The 16,230-nt window shown below is 34.7% G+C and overlaps 1 protein-coding gene across 1 annotated transcript in view; it reads left to right on the top strand.

Moving 5' to 3' along the window:
• Positions 1-15,385, top strand: part of LOC124402706 (integrin beta-1-like) — a 63,642-nt gene extending 48,257 nt beyond the window's left edge. Inside the window, exons 5-16 of the mRNA XM_046875872.1 lie at positions 209-379; positions 535-773; positions 998-1,153; positions 1,233-1,328; positions 1,809-1,898; positions 2,666-2,806; positions 2,961-3,160; positions 6,886-7,124; positions 10,090-10,312; positions 10,456-10,688; positions 12,227-12,393; positions 13,996-15,385. Coding sequence (XP_046731828.1) covers positions 209-379; positions 535-773; positions 998-1,153; positions 1,233-1,328; positions 1,809-1,898; positions 2,666-2,806; positions 2,961-3,160; positions 6,886-7,124; positions 10,090-10,312; positions 10,456-10,688; positions 12,227-12,393; positions 13,996-14,061 — 2,021 coding nt within the window. The 3' untranslated portion in view covers positions 14,062-15,385. The remainder of the gene's footprint in view (positions 1-208; positions 380-534; positions 774-997; positions 1,154-1,232; positions 1,329-1,808; positions 1,899-2,665; positions 2,807-2,960; positions 3,161-6,885; positions 7,125-10,089; positions 10,313-10,455; positions 10,689-12,226; positions 12,394-13,995) is intronic.
• Positions 15,386-16,230: the final 845 nt, after the last annotated feature.

Here is a 16,230-nt window from a genome sequence, read left to right on the forward strand (position 1 = left end):
GTGGTTTGTGAAATACTCAAACCAGCCCATCTGGTTCCAACACCAATTCACTGGCACAGATATCACACTTTTATTTATTTATTTATTTTTCTCTTTTTTTTATATGAACATAACTAAAGGTCAGAAATTGTCCGTGTGAATAGAAAGTGCTGCCCATTTGAATGTGTATAGATTTGTTTTGGTGTGGACACAGTATTGTTTATTACAGGTGAACCTCAAAAATTTTCCCTGAAGTTTAAAAGAGCTGAAGATTATCCCATTGACCTGTATTACCTGATGGACTTGAGTTACTCCATGAAAGATGATTTGGAGAATGTGAAGAATTTGGGAACAGACCTGATGCATCAAATGCAGTCAGTTACATCTGATTTTAGGATTGGTATGGATTTTCATATAATCTAAAAGCAGTAAAAACCAATGCCATCTATAATGGTTCATGTTAAATACTTAAGTTTGTATTTCCTTTGCTGTTGACTTGAGTTTATTAAGATCACAGAACTATAGAACATATATTCTGCTGTCTTGTTTTTCTAGGTTTTGGTTCATTTGTGGAAAAAACTGTGATGCCCTACATCAGTACAACCCCTGCTAAGCTGCTGAATCCCTGCACTTCTGATCAGAACTGCACAAGCCCTTTTAGCTATAAAAATGTTCTAAATCTGACTAAAGATGGCCATGAATTTAACAGTCTTGTTAGCCGGCAACAAATTTCTGGAAACCTCGACTCACCTGAGGGAGGCTTTGATGCCATCATGCAAGTCGCCGTCTGTGGGGTGAGTTTGTTAGCAAGGTTGCTTTGATTAAAAGAGAATTTAAGTGGTCCTATTTTGCAAGATGACAGTGGCATCATCAGGATTCAAGCTCATTATCTCACTGTGATAGGGCATACACTGCATTACTGCACATTACATCAATAGATTTTTTTAACTGCACAAGATCATATACATGTAAATATAAAATGATTAAGAAGAGCTTTTTTCTTGTTTGGAAATTATAGGAACAAATTGGTTGGAGGAATGTCACTCGACTACTAGTGTTTTCCACTGATGCTGGATTTCACTTTGCGGGAGATGGTAAACTGGGTGGTATCGTGCTTCCCAATGACGGAAAATGCCACCTGAATGATAATATATACACAATGAGCCATTACTATGTAATTTTTGCTGCATCTCACATCATAGAAATATACAAATATTCACACAGAGAAATACTGAAGATTTTCTTTGTTATAGGACTATCCTTCAATTGCACACCTTGTACAGAAACTGAGCGACAACAATATTCAGACTATTTTTGCGGTGACTGAGGAGTTCCAGCCAGTTTATAAGGTAATGATGATTAATAACATGAAATAATGAAAGTAAGCGCGTATTCCATGGGGTTTCTGAATCTATATTTTAGGCTCTAAAAACTCTTAAATTTGCTCTTCTAGGTCCATGTAATGCTACTTCTAATGCACATTGAAATGCTACACAGCATTTTAGAAAGTTCTTGTTTTAGTTTCCTTCTTTTACTTTTCTCTCTTGGATTGTACCTCAAAATAAAATGGATTTTATTTTTCAGGTATGCAGAAGTTTAATGTTAAAATTGTTAAAATTAATGTAAGACTTGGTTAAGTTAAAGGCCTGTTGCTAACATTTTGTGTGTGTGTGTTTTTGATGTCGTGAGAGAGGTCTTTAATTTTATTCTTAATTGTCTTAAAGTCTTAAGCCTTATATTTCACTTTCTGAAACCTGCAGAAACCCTGATAAGTGAATGTTTTCCAAACTAAATAAAAAACATTTGTAAGAAGATTCATTTATTTTTAGGAGCTTAAAAATCTAATTCCAAAGTCAGCTGTGGGAACATTGTCTGCAAACTCCAGTAATGTGATCAAACTAATCATTGATGCCTACAATGTAAGTAAAACAATCTAATATTTTTTTTCTTTATAATCTGAGTATTGTACCAGGCATTTTTTGGTTTCTCTTGCTATTCATCTTTAGTGGTCTAATGTATAACTAAAATACTTCACTGGATCTAATTTACCTAGCCAAACCCTGTTTCATTATTATATTGGCTGCATAAAGCTACAGTGCAGGTCCTTCAGTAAAATGGTTTAAAAATAATTGTGGATTTGGCACCTTTTACACTGGATGCCCTTCCTAACGCAACCCTCCCCATTTGTCTGGGCTTGGACTGGCACTAAGAGTGCTCTGGCTTGTGCAACCCTAATTGCTGTGTTGAGTGTTGTAAAGTCAAGTTTATTTCTATAGTGCTTTTCGCAACAGACATTGTCTCAAAGCAGCTTTCCAAACCTCGGGATGGGGAGAGAAAGAGAAGCAGAAATCCGAGAAATTAGCGTAGTTGCTGTTCATGATATACACAACAGCACAAGTTGATAATGTGCATCAGATGTACTGGAAAACAAGTTTATGATATGTGACGTATGTTATGTGTAGGCTTAGCTAAAAAGATAAGTTTTTAATCTGCACTTAAACTGGGAGAGTGTGTCTGAGCCCCGAACACTGTCAGGAAGATGGTTAGTGTTTTTTAATGGTTAATGTTTTCAACCATTAAATTTTGCAAATTTAAAGGGTTTTTTTATGTCCATCTGTTTGATGTAACTGCATTGTTTAATCTCATTACCTTCTTTTCTGTAATCATTTATAAATCTGTGGCTTAGTCTCTGTCATCTGAGGTCATTTTGGAGAACAGTAAGCTACCTGAGGGAGTATCCATCTCTTACATATCCCACTGTAAGAACGGTCTGAGTGAAACAGGAGACAATGGAAGGAAATGCTCAAACATCTCCATTGGTGATGAGGTAAGAATAACTATAATGTTACGAGGTGAACATAAAGCATGCCAGTCAGAGATGCTAATGTGTTTAAACAAATGTTCTCTAGAATGGAATGGAATCATCTAATGAAAGCGTTATAGGAAAATTAAATTCACCAATGTTCCTATTCATCATGCAGGTGACCTTTGACATTACTATCACCACAAAGGGCTGCCCATCACATGGTACAGAGGTTATTAAGATTAAGCCGTTGGGCTTCAATGAGGAGGTAGTGATTGATCTGAAGTTCATCTGTGAGTGTGAATGTTCAAAAAATGGAACTCCAAACAGTTTAAAATGTCACTTTGGCAATGGGACCCTTGAGTGTGGAGCATGCAGGTAAGAGCCCTCTCAAGTACATAATGGAGTGTGTTTATCTGTTTATTTCCAGAAAATTATTTTTTTAAATAACTGATATTTTTATTAAAATGGATGTTCTTTAATCTGGAAAAAAATCACACATTTGCCACAATAAATGTATATTACTTTTATTAGTGATGAACTAATAACATAATTTTAATTATTTAACTTGATTAAATAATTTTTGTTGTTGGTTAATAAATCAGTACGATTTTCAAAGACATTAATTTAATGGCTTGTATTTTGAGATTTAACTCAAGTAATCTGTTGACAAATGTGAGCACATTTCTTAAATACTAGTTCAAAAGCATAGCTTTTTTTTGTTAATTTTAGGGCTGTTTGATTAAAAAAAATTGATTGTGATTAATAGCATGATTGTCATGAGTTAACTCATGACTAATCGCAATTTAAGCGCACATTTTTGTCTGCGCTGAATGTACCTTAAACTAATACTTTTCAGGTTTTTAATACTCTAATCAACATTTTTTTAATTGGTGAAAATTAGTGTTTTCAATTAGGACGTCATGAATAAATGCTGCGTTGAAGGTTTTAATTTCACCACCTTTATGTATTTATATTTTTAATAAAAAATTTGTCAAACACAAATGCACGCTGCATTAATCTGACGTTAATAAAATTTGTGCTGTTAAAACTAATGTGTTAGCACAAAATCACTTTGACAGCCCTAGTTTGTTTACCATCAATTTCATCTAACATGTTTCATCCAGTGTTCATGACTTGCATGTTTTAGCATCAGAATTCTATGCTTGCAAAAAGCAGTGTTGCTTTATTTGCATTTAGCGCTTCCTGTTGACCCTCAATACTCAAACCAAAAGTCTTATAAATAGTTGCATTGGATATCTCATCTCTTGAACATTTTATGACCTCCCAGATTGCTCTTTTCTTTGGAATAATATAAGGAGCAGATACAGTATTGCTACTTGCAGCACATTCTGCTTGCCTAGAAGTGCTGAGTAAATCTAGTTGCAGATTCTTTTTGCATAGTGCTTATAACAGGCATTGTCACAAAGCAGAGATCTGGATAGAATTTTAAGTATAATACATGATTGTTATTTTAAGTACTAATTTCTATAAATCCATTACTATATAGTACAGAACTGGCAAGCTTGTTGTAAGGAAATTGAGTATAAGGCTGTGCCACCATCAACAAATCTTAGCAAACATTTGGTTGGTTGGGTAGTATCTGGGTATTCTGGGCTGTCAAAACACAAATGTGGAAGCTTAATGTTTTGGGGTTGTTCTGGAGCATAGACATTTGGAGACTGGGAGAATGGAATGCTGAATTAACATTACTCTTATTCAATGTCTCACTACTTATATACACGTTGCAAAATTAATCTGGACTGCAGCTAATTGGAGCCAGTTTCACCATAAAAGAAAACTATGACCCAATGAACAACTTCAATGCTTTGTGTTATTTGGAGAAGTCAGTTGAACTGTTCTGTCATGGAATGCTGTTCACACTCACTGAACCTATTGAACTGCACTGGACTGCAAGGCTAGTTTATCACAAAACACATTAAAATGGCATTTAAAAACAAGGCTTAATTTGTGATTTAAAGAACAGAATTTAGACACAAGTACTACACTTGCGAGAGTACAGGACATGCCTGTCTTGTCTTGCCTGACTGCATTCTCTACTTTTATAGAATAAATTGTAGTCTTTCATACTCTGTTCTTGCCTCCTTAGAATTGTAGCTTTTAGATGTAAAACACTTGTTAGTGCTCAGATCATGCCTCTAGTACCAGTCTAATCATCAATCCAATTTCATATTGTGTGTTTTTAATGACTGTGCAAAAAATTCTAATTAAAAAAAAATTACATGTTGGGTAAAATTATACTAATTGTATTGCATTCCAAACTGAGGTCTAATCCTGCCTCAATACTGGTTATACTGGAATAATGGTAAGATTTAAGGAGTCCAAGTTATCAGTGTAATGCTAGATGTAATTAATGCAAATGCAGATCTCACTGGTGTTCTGGTTAAATCTATATTTTTTGCTACGGTTCCTATGGAAGTGTTCTTAATGACTGCTTTCCTTAAAAATATCCTGTTTCTAATGTTAGAAGTACCCAAATAGATCATTTTTCTTACAATATCACAATGTATTGCAACATAGTGTCACAACCCCTTTATCATGATATGTGTCGCATCACCAGATTCTTGCCGATACCCAGCCCTACTATCCACAGCTGAGCTGAATGAGTCTTCTGCTAATAGAGCTCTGCTGTTTAGTAATTTAGTGAGGCAATGCTGTTGATTGTCAATCAAATCAAGGTAGTCTAGTGGTTAGGATGCGGCACGCTCACCACTGCGGCCCGTGTTCGATCCCCGGTCAGGGAACCAACCCCAGCCATTAGGGTTGCACAAGCCTTAGTGCCGGTCCCAAGCCCGGTTAAATGGGGAGGGTTGCATTAGGAAGGGCACCCAGCGTAAAAACGTGCCAAATCAAACATGCAAATGACCCGCTGTGGCGACCCACAATGGGAGAAGCTGAAAGTAAGTTTTTTTTAATCAAAGATTCTGTGCTGCTTTAATCCAGATGGCCTTTTACAGTAGATGTATGACTGCATCATCCCAGCCTCCCTGTGCTTGTAGGAAAACTGTGGGGGATTCATCAGGGCCGGTGCAATGCATATTTTTCTTTTCTTTTTTTTTTTTTTTTGTGTGTTGAACTTAGTTTAATATGCACATTTTAGTAAATACATAAAAGTATTGATTATCTTTGTTTCAAGTGCTTTTTATTTCTTTTGAAAGGTTGCGGGAAGTAGGCTGAGGGGATATACACATTTTGCCTAGGGCCTCCAAATGTTTAGAACTGGCCCTGGGATTCATAATAGTGCTAAACCATGATCTAAGATACAGGAACCAAGCAGGATGTTTTCCACTCTGGTGCTGGAGGGGTTGTGCTGAACCTATTGAAGAACAAATTCAGATTGTTGGGACTTCCTTGTCTGTCCCCCTTAGCATTGGTCTTTTCGAAGCCTAAACTCAAGCTTTACTTTGTACTTTTGTTTGAAAGCCTGCTTCTTTTTGTTCAGGACATTGGCAATCCAGGGTTTGTTATTAGGAAAACAGCAGATTCTTCTAACGAACTATAGTATCCATGCAGAAGTTGATGCCAGTTATGTAGTCAGTCATGATATTAATATTAGTATTTTCCCTAGCTGGTCCATGTTACACTTCCCAGTTTGTGGTCTCAAAGCAAATTTTGCAAAGCTTCCTCCTATGACCATCTTACATTCTTCTTTATCACAGTCTGCCTTAAGATAACAGACCTGTTTGTGGGTGACAAGAGAACTTGGTTGTGGTCAGATGTTCTCAGTGGGGGCAAAGCAGGTGATGTGTTTACACTCTTTACATTTGTTTAACTGAGAGTTCTCTCTCTCACATTTGACAAATGTTAGGGGAATGCTGGTAATGTAGTTGAGAGTGACACAATTAAAGTCTATTGTTGTTGAAACCCCAAAATCGGCATCAATCACGGTATCATGTCCTGTAACACGTTTACGTTTACCCCTCTGCCTTTTTTGCACAGCTCAATTCGGCATCTGTCTGATATGTTTCACATTAGATTTTGTTCTTGCACTTAGATTATCATTCTGATGGGTCATTTAAAATGTTGTTACCTTTTAAACAGTTGTATAGTACAAGTGAAGATGTTTTCTTGTGATTTGTCAGGTGCAATGAGGGACGTATTGGAAGGGTTTGTGAATGTAGCAAAGATGATGTCCGGGCAGAAGATCTGGATGCAAATTGCCGCATGGACAATGGAACAGATATCTGTAGCAACAATGGAGATTGTATCTGTGGTACATGTGAATGCAAAAAGCGAGACAACCCAGAGGAGCGGTATGAAGGGAAATACTGCGAATGTGACAACTTTAACTGCGACCGATCCAACAACAAACTATGTGGAGGTGATAATGCATGCTAATTCTATAATGTATTCCACATTTTTATTGTATTATTCAAGTTAATGAAATTGTTCTTTGCCCATTTTATATTGTATTTAATTACACTAATTATTTACTGTTAAACGCAAAGAGCATTTGGCATTTTGGTACTCTGAAATAAGACTAAAAGGCATTATATATACAGTGGGAACCTCGGGTTACGAATTTAATTCGTTCCGGTACTTTATTCGTAACCTGAAAAGTTCGTATCCCGATACAAATTTCCCCATAATAATGAACAGAAACTTCGGTAATTCGTTCTGGACAACCAAAAATATTATTTAAATAAAAATAAAGCCAATATTCACTAATATTATTTACTTTTAATATGTTATATTAAAATCATACCACATAAAAACATACAAAAGAGGAAAACATCTTTACCGGGTACTTTCCCTTTGAGAAGACTCGCTGCAGGAGACGACGTCAGAGAAGGGGAGGAGGAGAGTTATTGTTTGAAGGAGAATCTTATTATATTATATTATTTATATATTATTATATATTATATTATAGAATATTAAAGACAGTGTTATTAACACGAACGCTGAGACAATTGTTGCATTAGAGGGAAAATGAGAGCTGTTTCTTTAAGGCTACTATCAGTTGGTATTGAAGTCCAGAGTGAAATTCATTATGGGTATTGTACTTCGGAAAAGACTGTAACCCTGCTAATCTATCTTCATAAAAACAAGTAAAGTGGTTATGCATCGGCTAATGTTGTCTATCTCATCATTCCACGAGCATCAACTAACGAGTTGTTACGCTGCTGCCGGGAAAAGTTCAAGCGGATAAGTAACACGATACTCTCGCTAGGGACACAGGACGCTAACTGATGTGACGAGCTGCATGGATAGAGCAAAAACAACCAACTTGCCTGTGATTTTTTTTTTTTGGTGCGTGACGTTCATCTCCCGATATATTGTTCGTAACCAGGGGCAAAAATTTTGATGAACTGCGATTTGTAACCTGAATTATACGTATGCCGGGGCGTTCGTAACCTGAGGTTCCACTGTAATATTACAAAGGACTTTGTAATCGAAGTTGATGTCAAAAAGCTATTTATTTGTGGATTATGGCTGTTTTTTGAACAGTTTTATAATGGTTTGGCCTCCCATGGTAATCACAATCACAATATTCTTTTAATAATGAATACCAGATAAAGAATACCAGTGTTTACAAATCTTTTACATGTATAAATCCGGCATATATATATATATATATATATATATATATATATATATATATATATATATATGTATATATATGTATATATGTATATATATGTATATATGTATGTGTGTGTGTGTGTGTGTGTGTGTGTGTGTGTGTGTGTGTGTATATATATATATATATATATATATATATATATATATATATATATATATATATATATATATATATATATATATATATATATATATATATATATATATATATATATGCACCAGATCAAATTAAGTATAAATGCTAATAAAAGATAAACTAAACATATATATATATATATATATATATATATATATATATATATATATATATATATATATATATATACATACATACAGTGGAACCAGGTTATCTCGCCCTCGGTTACCTCGACAACCCTATTAAGTCGACGTTTTTGAAGTGGAACCGCCAAATTCTTGCTTTTTCTAAGCATTTTTTATCGGTTATGTGGACTTTTTTATGTCGCCGAACCCTGATATCTCGAGCACAAGGGGGGAAAAATTTGCCAGAACTCGCGGAAGTGGCGGGAAAATGAAGGCTTACAGCAGCTACAGGTGTTGTATTGTATACTGGTGTATACTAATCTCTGCTGTTAGTTAGTGCTAGTGTTAGTAGGGGCGCGGCGCGGCTTTGGGAAGAAAAGAGAAGCCGTTGAGAGAGTGCCGGTGGGAAGACACGTACCGGGATACGCATGCGCGATAACAACGACCGCCGTGAACCAACATATACCAACAATAACGGACGGTGAGAGTGTGGAAGTTTAAATAGGAGCTGGTGATGATGCTAAACGAGCACCATATGTGCGCGATTAAAGCTGGGAGCTCCAGAGAAAGCGGCCGAGAAAGCACCTGCCACACCGAAGGGGGCCGAAGGGGGCGAGGCAGGTGGATTCCTGACAGATAAACATGTACTGTATGTATTTTTATAGCATGCCTTCATCAAACAAATCGCGGCAACGCTGTTGTGTAAAAAAAACCTCGAAAAACACGTGCATGCACACTCATTTATTAACGCACATCATGTGCATAAAGAAATTTCAAGCACAATATATATATTTGTTTGTTTGTTTGTTTGTTTGTTGTTTGGTTTATCTTTTATTAGCATTTATACTCAATTTGATGCCCATTGTTGAAAGTGCCTTTTTTTTGTTGTTGTTGTTCAGTGGGCTAAATTTGATGTTGTGAATGCATTCCTTGCTCCTGCTGCAGTCTTCCTAAAAATCAAACATCTACAATCACAGTACAGTTGGAAGGAGTCACTCCTCCACGGGCAGTATCTAATGTGATAACCCTATAATTACAATAGCCATTTTTTTCATAGTGCAGTTAATGTAAAAAAAAAAAATATATATATATATATATATATATATATATATATATATATATATATATATATATATATATATATATATATATAAAACGTGAAAAATTTGATGACTAGAATTGCAGTAAAACCAGCAGAATAAACATGCAGCACATTAACAAATTTCACAATCAAAACCAATGTTTTATCCTCCTCCTTTTGCATTGCTTACTGTTGCTTTTTTTTTTACTTGTTTACACTAGGTTGCCCATAACCGTTGATGTGTGCATTTTTTTTTCTGTATCATTCTTGACCTTCACCTCAGACCATCAAGTTTGTGAATCATTTTCCACTGTTACAGTGCAATATCAAGTTTACTTTTAAATGTTTTTTCTTATTTTAGGTCATGGTCAGTGTGCATGCAGAGTGTGTGTGTGTGATGCAAACTACACAGGGAGTGCATGTGACTGTCCTCTAGACAAGCAGCCATGTGTGGCCAATAATGGGCAGATCTGTAATGGTCGTGGCACCTGTGACTGTGGAGCGTGTAAATGCACTGACCCAAAGTTTCAGGGTCCCACCTGTGAGATATGCCCCACCTGTCCTGGAGTCTGCACAGAGCACAAGTGAGTGTAGAATACCAAACCATCATGCATGAATGTTGTATATTATCAAATTATTCAACACCTTACAACTTTATATCATATGTTGAACAGTTAGATTTTGATCTTGCATCTGCCGTTATCTTGTCACCCTGTCCTCTATACAGACCTTGTGTTCAGTGCCGTGCATTTAAAAATGGAGAGATCAGTGAAGAGAAATGTAGCCAGAAATGCAGTCACTTTAAACTAATAATGGTAAAGGAAAAGGAAGACCTTCCTCAGCCGAACAGCCAGCCATACCTCAGCCACTGCAAAGAGCGTGATGCCAATGACTGCTGGTTCTTTTTTACTTATGCCACGAAGAATGACAGTGCTGAGGTCTATGTGGTTGAGAAGTTGGGTAAGTGGAACAGGATCTAATTTTTATCCTATTTCTATAATCCAGTACAGCAATTATACAGTGTAAGTTGGCATATATCTACACATACACATTCATACAGAGTACCACATGCAGAGAAATGCTTTTGACGACTGTCCATTATTCGAACATGAAAAATAGGAATATATTATTAAATAAATTTAAAAAGTAAATAAATTAAAAAGTGGCAAATATTGCAAATATTGAGTACAGATTAAATTAAATAAAGAAATCCTAAATTTAATGAGTTGCAGCTCTTCCCTGTTAAAAAAAGCTTTAACTTGCGTTGTTTTAATAGTTCAATACTTCAAATGTAATTATTAAATTTATCTTCTTTCCAAGAACCAGTGAATTTCACATACCTAATTTTTTTGACCTATTGACAGTCTGATTTGGCAAATTTTCTCTGTGACATAAATCGTGAAAGCTGTTGGATTTGATATAGATGAGTATGATCATTAAAACATCGTTAAAAAAATCTAACAATTATGTAATTTTTGGAGATTTATTTATTTATTTATTTTTTCTCTGGTGCTTGCAGTAAAACCTATTATGTGGATTAGAAAAAAAAAAGGTTTTTTTAGTCCACAAAGTGTGATATTGCTTTTTGCACTGAAGGATTAGAACTTTTTTATTGTTTGTATGCAGGCAGAAATGGAAGGGTGAAGTTCAGTTGTAGTATCTTTGTTTATATTCACATAATCTTTTTTTACATGGGGAAAAAATCATTTACACAATTTTATTGCCGCATCTCACACTCCTATGCTGACGAATCAAATTAAGAGCAGATTATTATGGAAAGTAGACTCTACCATTCTGAACAAAAGTTAATATTTTTTGTATTTTTCACCAGTTTATATTCTATATATATTTTATTTTTCATTTTCTATAATTCCTAGATTCTGTAAAGCTGACACACACACACACATCCAATTTTCATGTCCATCATACTTCTCCACTAATTCTGCAAACGCAAAAATCCAGCAAATGAACCAATGTTTTTTTATTTCTCTTGGCCTTTGGTCAGTGAAAGTAGTTAGCGAATATTAGTTAGCATAATTAGTTTGAACTAATGTTTTAACACTAACACTCAAGATTGAATCCAAAGGTTTTTATATATTGTGCATGATAAGATGCTTTCTCATGCTGCTTAAGAGTTCTTATGAGTAACTATATAATTTGAAGGAGATTTAACCTGTCAAAAAGGTACTAACTCATGCTATGTTCTGAGTTCTGAGAACATTTAAATTTAGACATCAGAAAATGTTACCTTTAAATAGCAGCCTGTCTAATATTCCTCTTTTCTCAAAACCAAATGTCTTTAGTGTATAGAAAATAACCAAAGAATTTGCTGTGCTGTTCCAGTACTTTCATAGTGGAATGTACTGTGGCAGGATATAATTGAATTTGTCACTGTTTGTCTTATACAAGCTTTGTGTCCATTTAACTAACTATTGTTTTCTTATGAACAATATTTCAAATAATTAATACATGACTAATGGCTTAATTTGTGTTTCCAGAATGCCCCACTGGTCCTGACATTATTCCAATTGTAGCAGGTTTAGTTGCAGGCATTGTTCTGATTGGTTTGGCCCTGCTTTTCATCTGGAAGTTGCTCATGATTATTCATGACCGCAGAGAGTTTGCAAAGTTTGAGAAAGAGAAGATGAATGCCAAGTGGGATACGGTTAGTATGCATTTTATATATATTTTCTACCTTCCTAGAAAAAAAATAGATTCCGTGTTCTTCTAATTGTTTTGTAGCTGCTAGCATATTTTATGACCTCGCTACTGTAATAAGTGAAAGATGACATAATTCATTGGATAAATATGTATTTGTATAGGTGGCTTTAAAAAAGTTTACAGTAAGTTTATAGGCTCATTATTTATTTTTCACTATTTTTAATTTGCTTAAATTTTTCCCCTATGCCGCTTTTACACGGTTTTTTTTTTTTTGTCTCTTTCTTTTCTGTCCTTCAGTAAGATAATACCATTTATAGGAGTCCAATTAATCAGTTCCACACTCAAATTTGTGGATACAAAAAGGCCAGAGTTTGTACTCTCTTTTCTCAGACTCTTTACTCTTTACTAACACTTATCAAGAACATGCGCTCCAGATTAACAGGATGAAAATGCCTGTTTTTTTTGTACTTTGACCTTATTCTTTACAGCCGATAGACAAATGTTACTATGATATAATACACATTGAAAGCCTGATGTCCCCAATACCACACACACAGGAGTAAGTCAAGAACACACTGCATATTGCATACAATAATAATCATACAATTTATTGGGAACACTTATTAATCCAGTCATCTCTTTGGTTAATCATGTGGCAGCAGCAAAAATCATGCAAGTTAATGTTCGCAGGGCTAGTGTGAGTAGTTCCTAGACTGTTTTTATTCACAGCAATCTCCACTGGAGAACTTAATGTCATCTTCTGCTGTCACAACCAATCAACCACATAGTTAAAAAAAGGAATGCTTGTCTGAGTTACTATATACTTCCAAGCTCAACTGGTCATTTTTCTCTGATCTGTTCTGATCTGATCTGATCTTGCACCATGGCACTCTATGTAAAAAAAAAGAAAAATTAGTTTTAGTGTGTTCAATAACTGTTTATCCCTTTCAGCCCGCAAACTAAAGTGTGCTTTGAATTTTGGCCCCCTGTGCAATTGAGTTTGACACCCCTGTTTGCACCCCTGTAAAGACACGATTTATTTTTTGCAGTTCACATGACTAAAAAATGGTTGTCTGTACTGTGACAAAATCTTTAAATCTAATGCCTTGTAGATTAAATTGAAGGCTCCTTACTACTCAATTGTACACTGCAGTGTATAGTTTTATCTGAAGGTCAAAGCATGTGCTTATTTTTCTTGGATATCTAAAGACCTTTACGTTTTGCACAGTACTTGTCTCTGGTTTTTTATTTTTTATTTTTTTTGCCATAATTTTAAATCCTATCTAGATTTTAGATTAACCTTGCAATTCATTTAATCCTCTGGGACTCCCAGAGTTCCAGGTCTGTATTTGCATACTTTTGGCCATATCAATATAATAACTTGTTCTCCATTTTACAAATAACATAATTTGCATGTTTTACACCACAAGTGAGATATTAATTTTGTATGTTCTAGATACATTTTCTGATAGTATTTTAAATTGATTTACAAGTAAAAAGTTTACTTTGCTTAGCGTGTTGATTTATAGTGTGCTGTAAAGTATCCTGAAAGCATAATTCTGCATCATTAAAATTTTTCTGACCTTTATTTTTTTTCTCTTCTCAGGGTGAGAATCCTATCTATAAGAGTGCTGTGACTACAGTGGTCAATCCTAAATATGAGGGAAAGTAAGAGGCAGATGGTCCATCTCAAACACTGTGTGCAAATATGTTTGTTGTTCAATTTCATTTTTAAGACACAATTTGGTAGCTGCATCTCTCCACACCCTGCATTATAATCTTCATATTTGTATGTGCTGTTATTTTTTGTCTAAATATTTGTTGTCACATGACTGGTTTTGGACTTTAACATGCAAGTTGTTTATTTTGAATAGAGTAATTGTATTCTGTTGTAGTGGTTTCTTGTTCATATCCTGGATTTGACCCGTTTTCACATTTTATTCCGTCTCTCTCTCTCTCTCTTTCTCTCTCTCTCTCTCTCTCTCTCTCTCTCTCTCTCTCTCTTTATATATTCATATATAGGGGCAAGAAAATTTTCAATCACTAGTGTAGCATGTAGCTGGCCACTGGTTTGGAAGTGTATGTTGCTTTGTTCCCAATTCAGTCATTGTGTACCCCAAACTAGCGTGGTTTTCTTTCCCCCTTTTCCATACACACCTGATGATTCAGCTGTACTGGAAGCTGAACCACAAAAAAAAAGTGCACTGGAGTATGTCTTGTGTATCCTGCATGTAGTGCTGTTTTTTTAATATAATGTTTTTATTTTTGGAGACTGTGGTATTTAAGTATTTTAATTATTCTTTCTTTGTATGGAATCTCTTTCTGAGATGCGCTCATTAGGTTTATATATTCATGTATTAAAAGGACATTGTTTTGCCAATCATTTTAAACTTCTGTTCATATGCGAGGGTGGTGATTCTATGGCTCTAAAGAAGAAAATATCCAGTATATCATTAACACTGTAAAATCCTTAATTATGAAATTGCATTATGGGTAGATTTGAATGCATTACCATTATATCATTTTGGCCAGGATTCCAAACTCTGATCTTAATGTGGGTGCATCTCAGGGACATGAATAACAGTTCAAAAAGTTTATTCAAACAGTTGTCTAGCAATCAAACAACAAATTGTTTAAAATAGTATACATTTTCAAAACTTGATGCTCAGGTTTGTATTTTATTTTTAAATATATAATCATAAAAACCAAAAACTGTTTTGTGCAAAAAGATTTTTTCATTATGCCAAGTCTGTTACCCGAAATAGACTTGTTTACTATGTATTGAACTTTATTTTATAACCTGCTGTCTGAATATCGTTTTTTTCCCCAAGCCTAATATTTTGCAATAATTGTTAAAGATTTTCATGAGAATTATTTCAAATTTTTATTTTCCTGTTCAATCTTAAAACCACGTCTCTGACTGTGTGTCAAATTTCTGCAACATATTCACGCTTAAGAATCTTTTACTTATTTATTAAAATAAACAATCAAAACGACTTTGGGGGGTTTTTTGTCATTTGTCAAACATTATTTAAATGCATAATTTAATAATTATATTTAATTATATTCAGGTACAACTGGTAAATTGCCATTATTTAAGTGCAAATCTTTTTGTCTGCTTGACAGGACCATACATATTGTATTAAAGCAGTTTTGGTGCTTTGAGTACAATTCTCTTTCTTTGAGTAAAGATTTGATCATTAGAATCGTTGCTCTTGGCTGGCAAAAGGGCAATATCTAGGAGTAATTATAACTGGTTTTAATTAATTGAAAATATTTAGATCACAGAATGATCTATAATAGAATCAATGTTACAAATATTTGATCTGTTTGTCCAAAACAATTCAAACTTTATTTATATAGGAACATAACAACTACCAGGTAGATCCTAGGTGCTGAACAAAGTGCAAAAGGCAATGTGCAAAATAGCTAACAAGAAAAACTAAGCATTAAAACACAACAAATAAACGTTAAATTCAAATCCAATTAAAAGAATTTTTGTCACACACATTCCTACAGTCAAATTTATTTCTATAGCACTTTTCACAACAGACATTGTCTCAAAGCAGCTTTACAGAAATCAACAGTTCAGGTGAATGGTGTGTATTTATAAACAATACAGAACACTGGAGAGTGAGAACTAACATGAGCACTGGAATGTAAGATAAGTAATGTTCTTTCTACAGTCTTATACAGTCATTTGTGGTTATAAAACTAGGAGCTATTGAGCAACTCATAAAATAGCTAAACATTTTCAATCATCACAGATCCAACACCAGCTTGCCAGAGCCTTTAAACACTCAAGGAGGTCTAATGTCAAAACTCCACGCATGAAGTGGGA

The sequence above is a fragment of the Silurus meridionalis genome, chromosome 20 (assembly GCF_014805685.1).
Source record: "Silurus meridionalis isolate SWU-2019-XX chromosome 20, ASM1480568v1, whole genome shotgun sequence".
Classification (NCBI taxonomy): Eukaryota; Metazoa; Chordata; class Actinopteri; order Siluriformes; family Siluridae; genus Silurus; species Silurus meridionalis.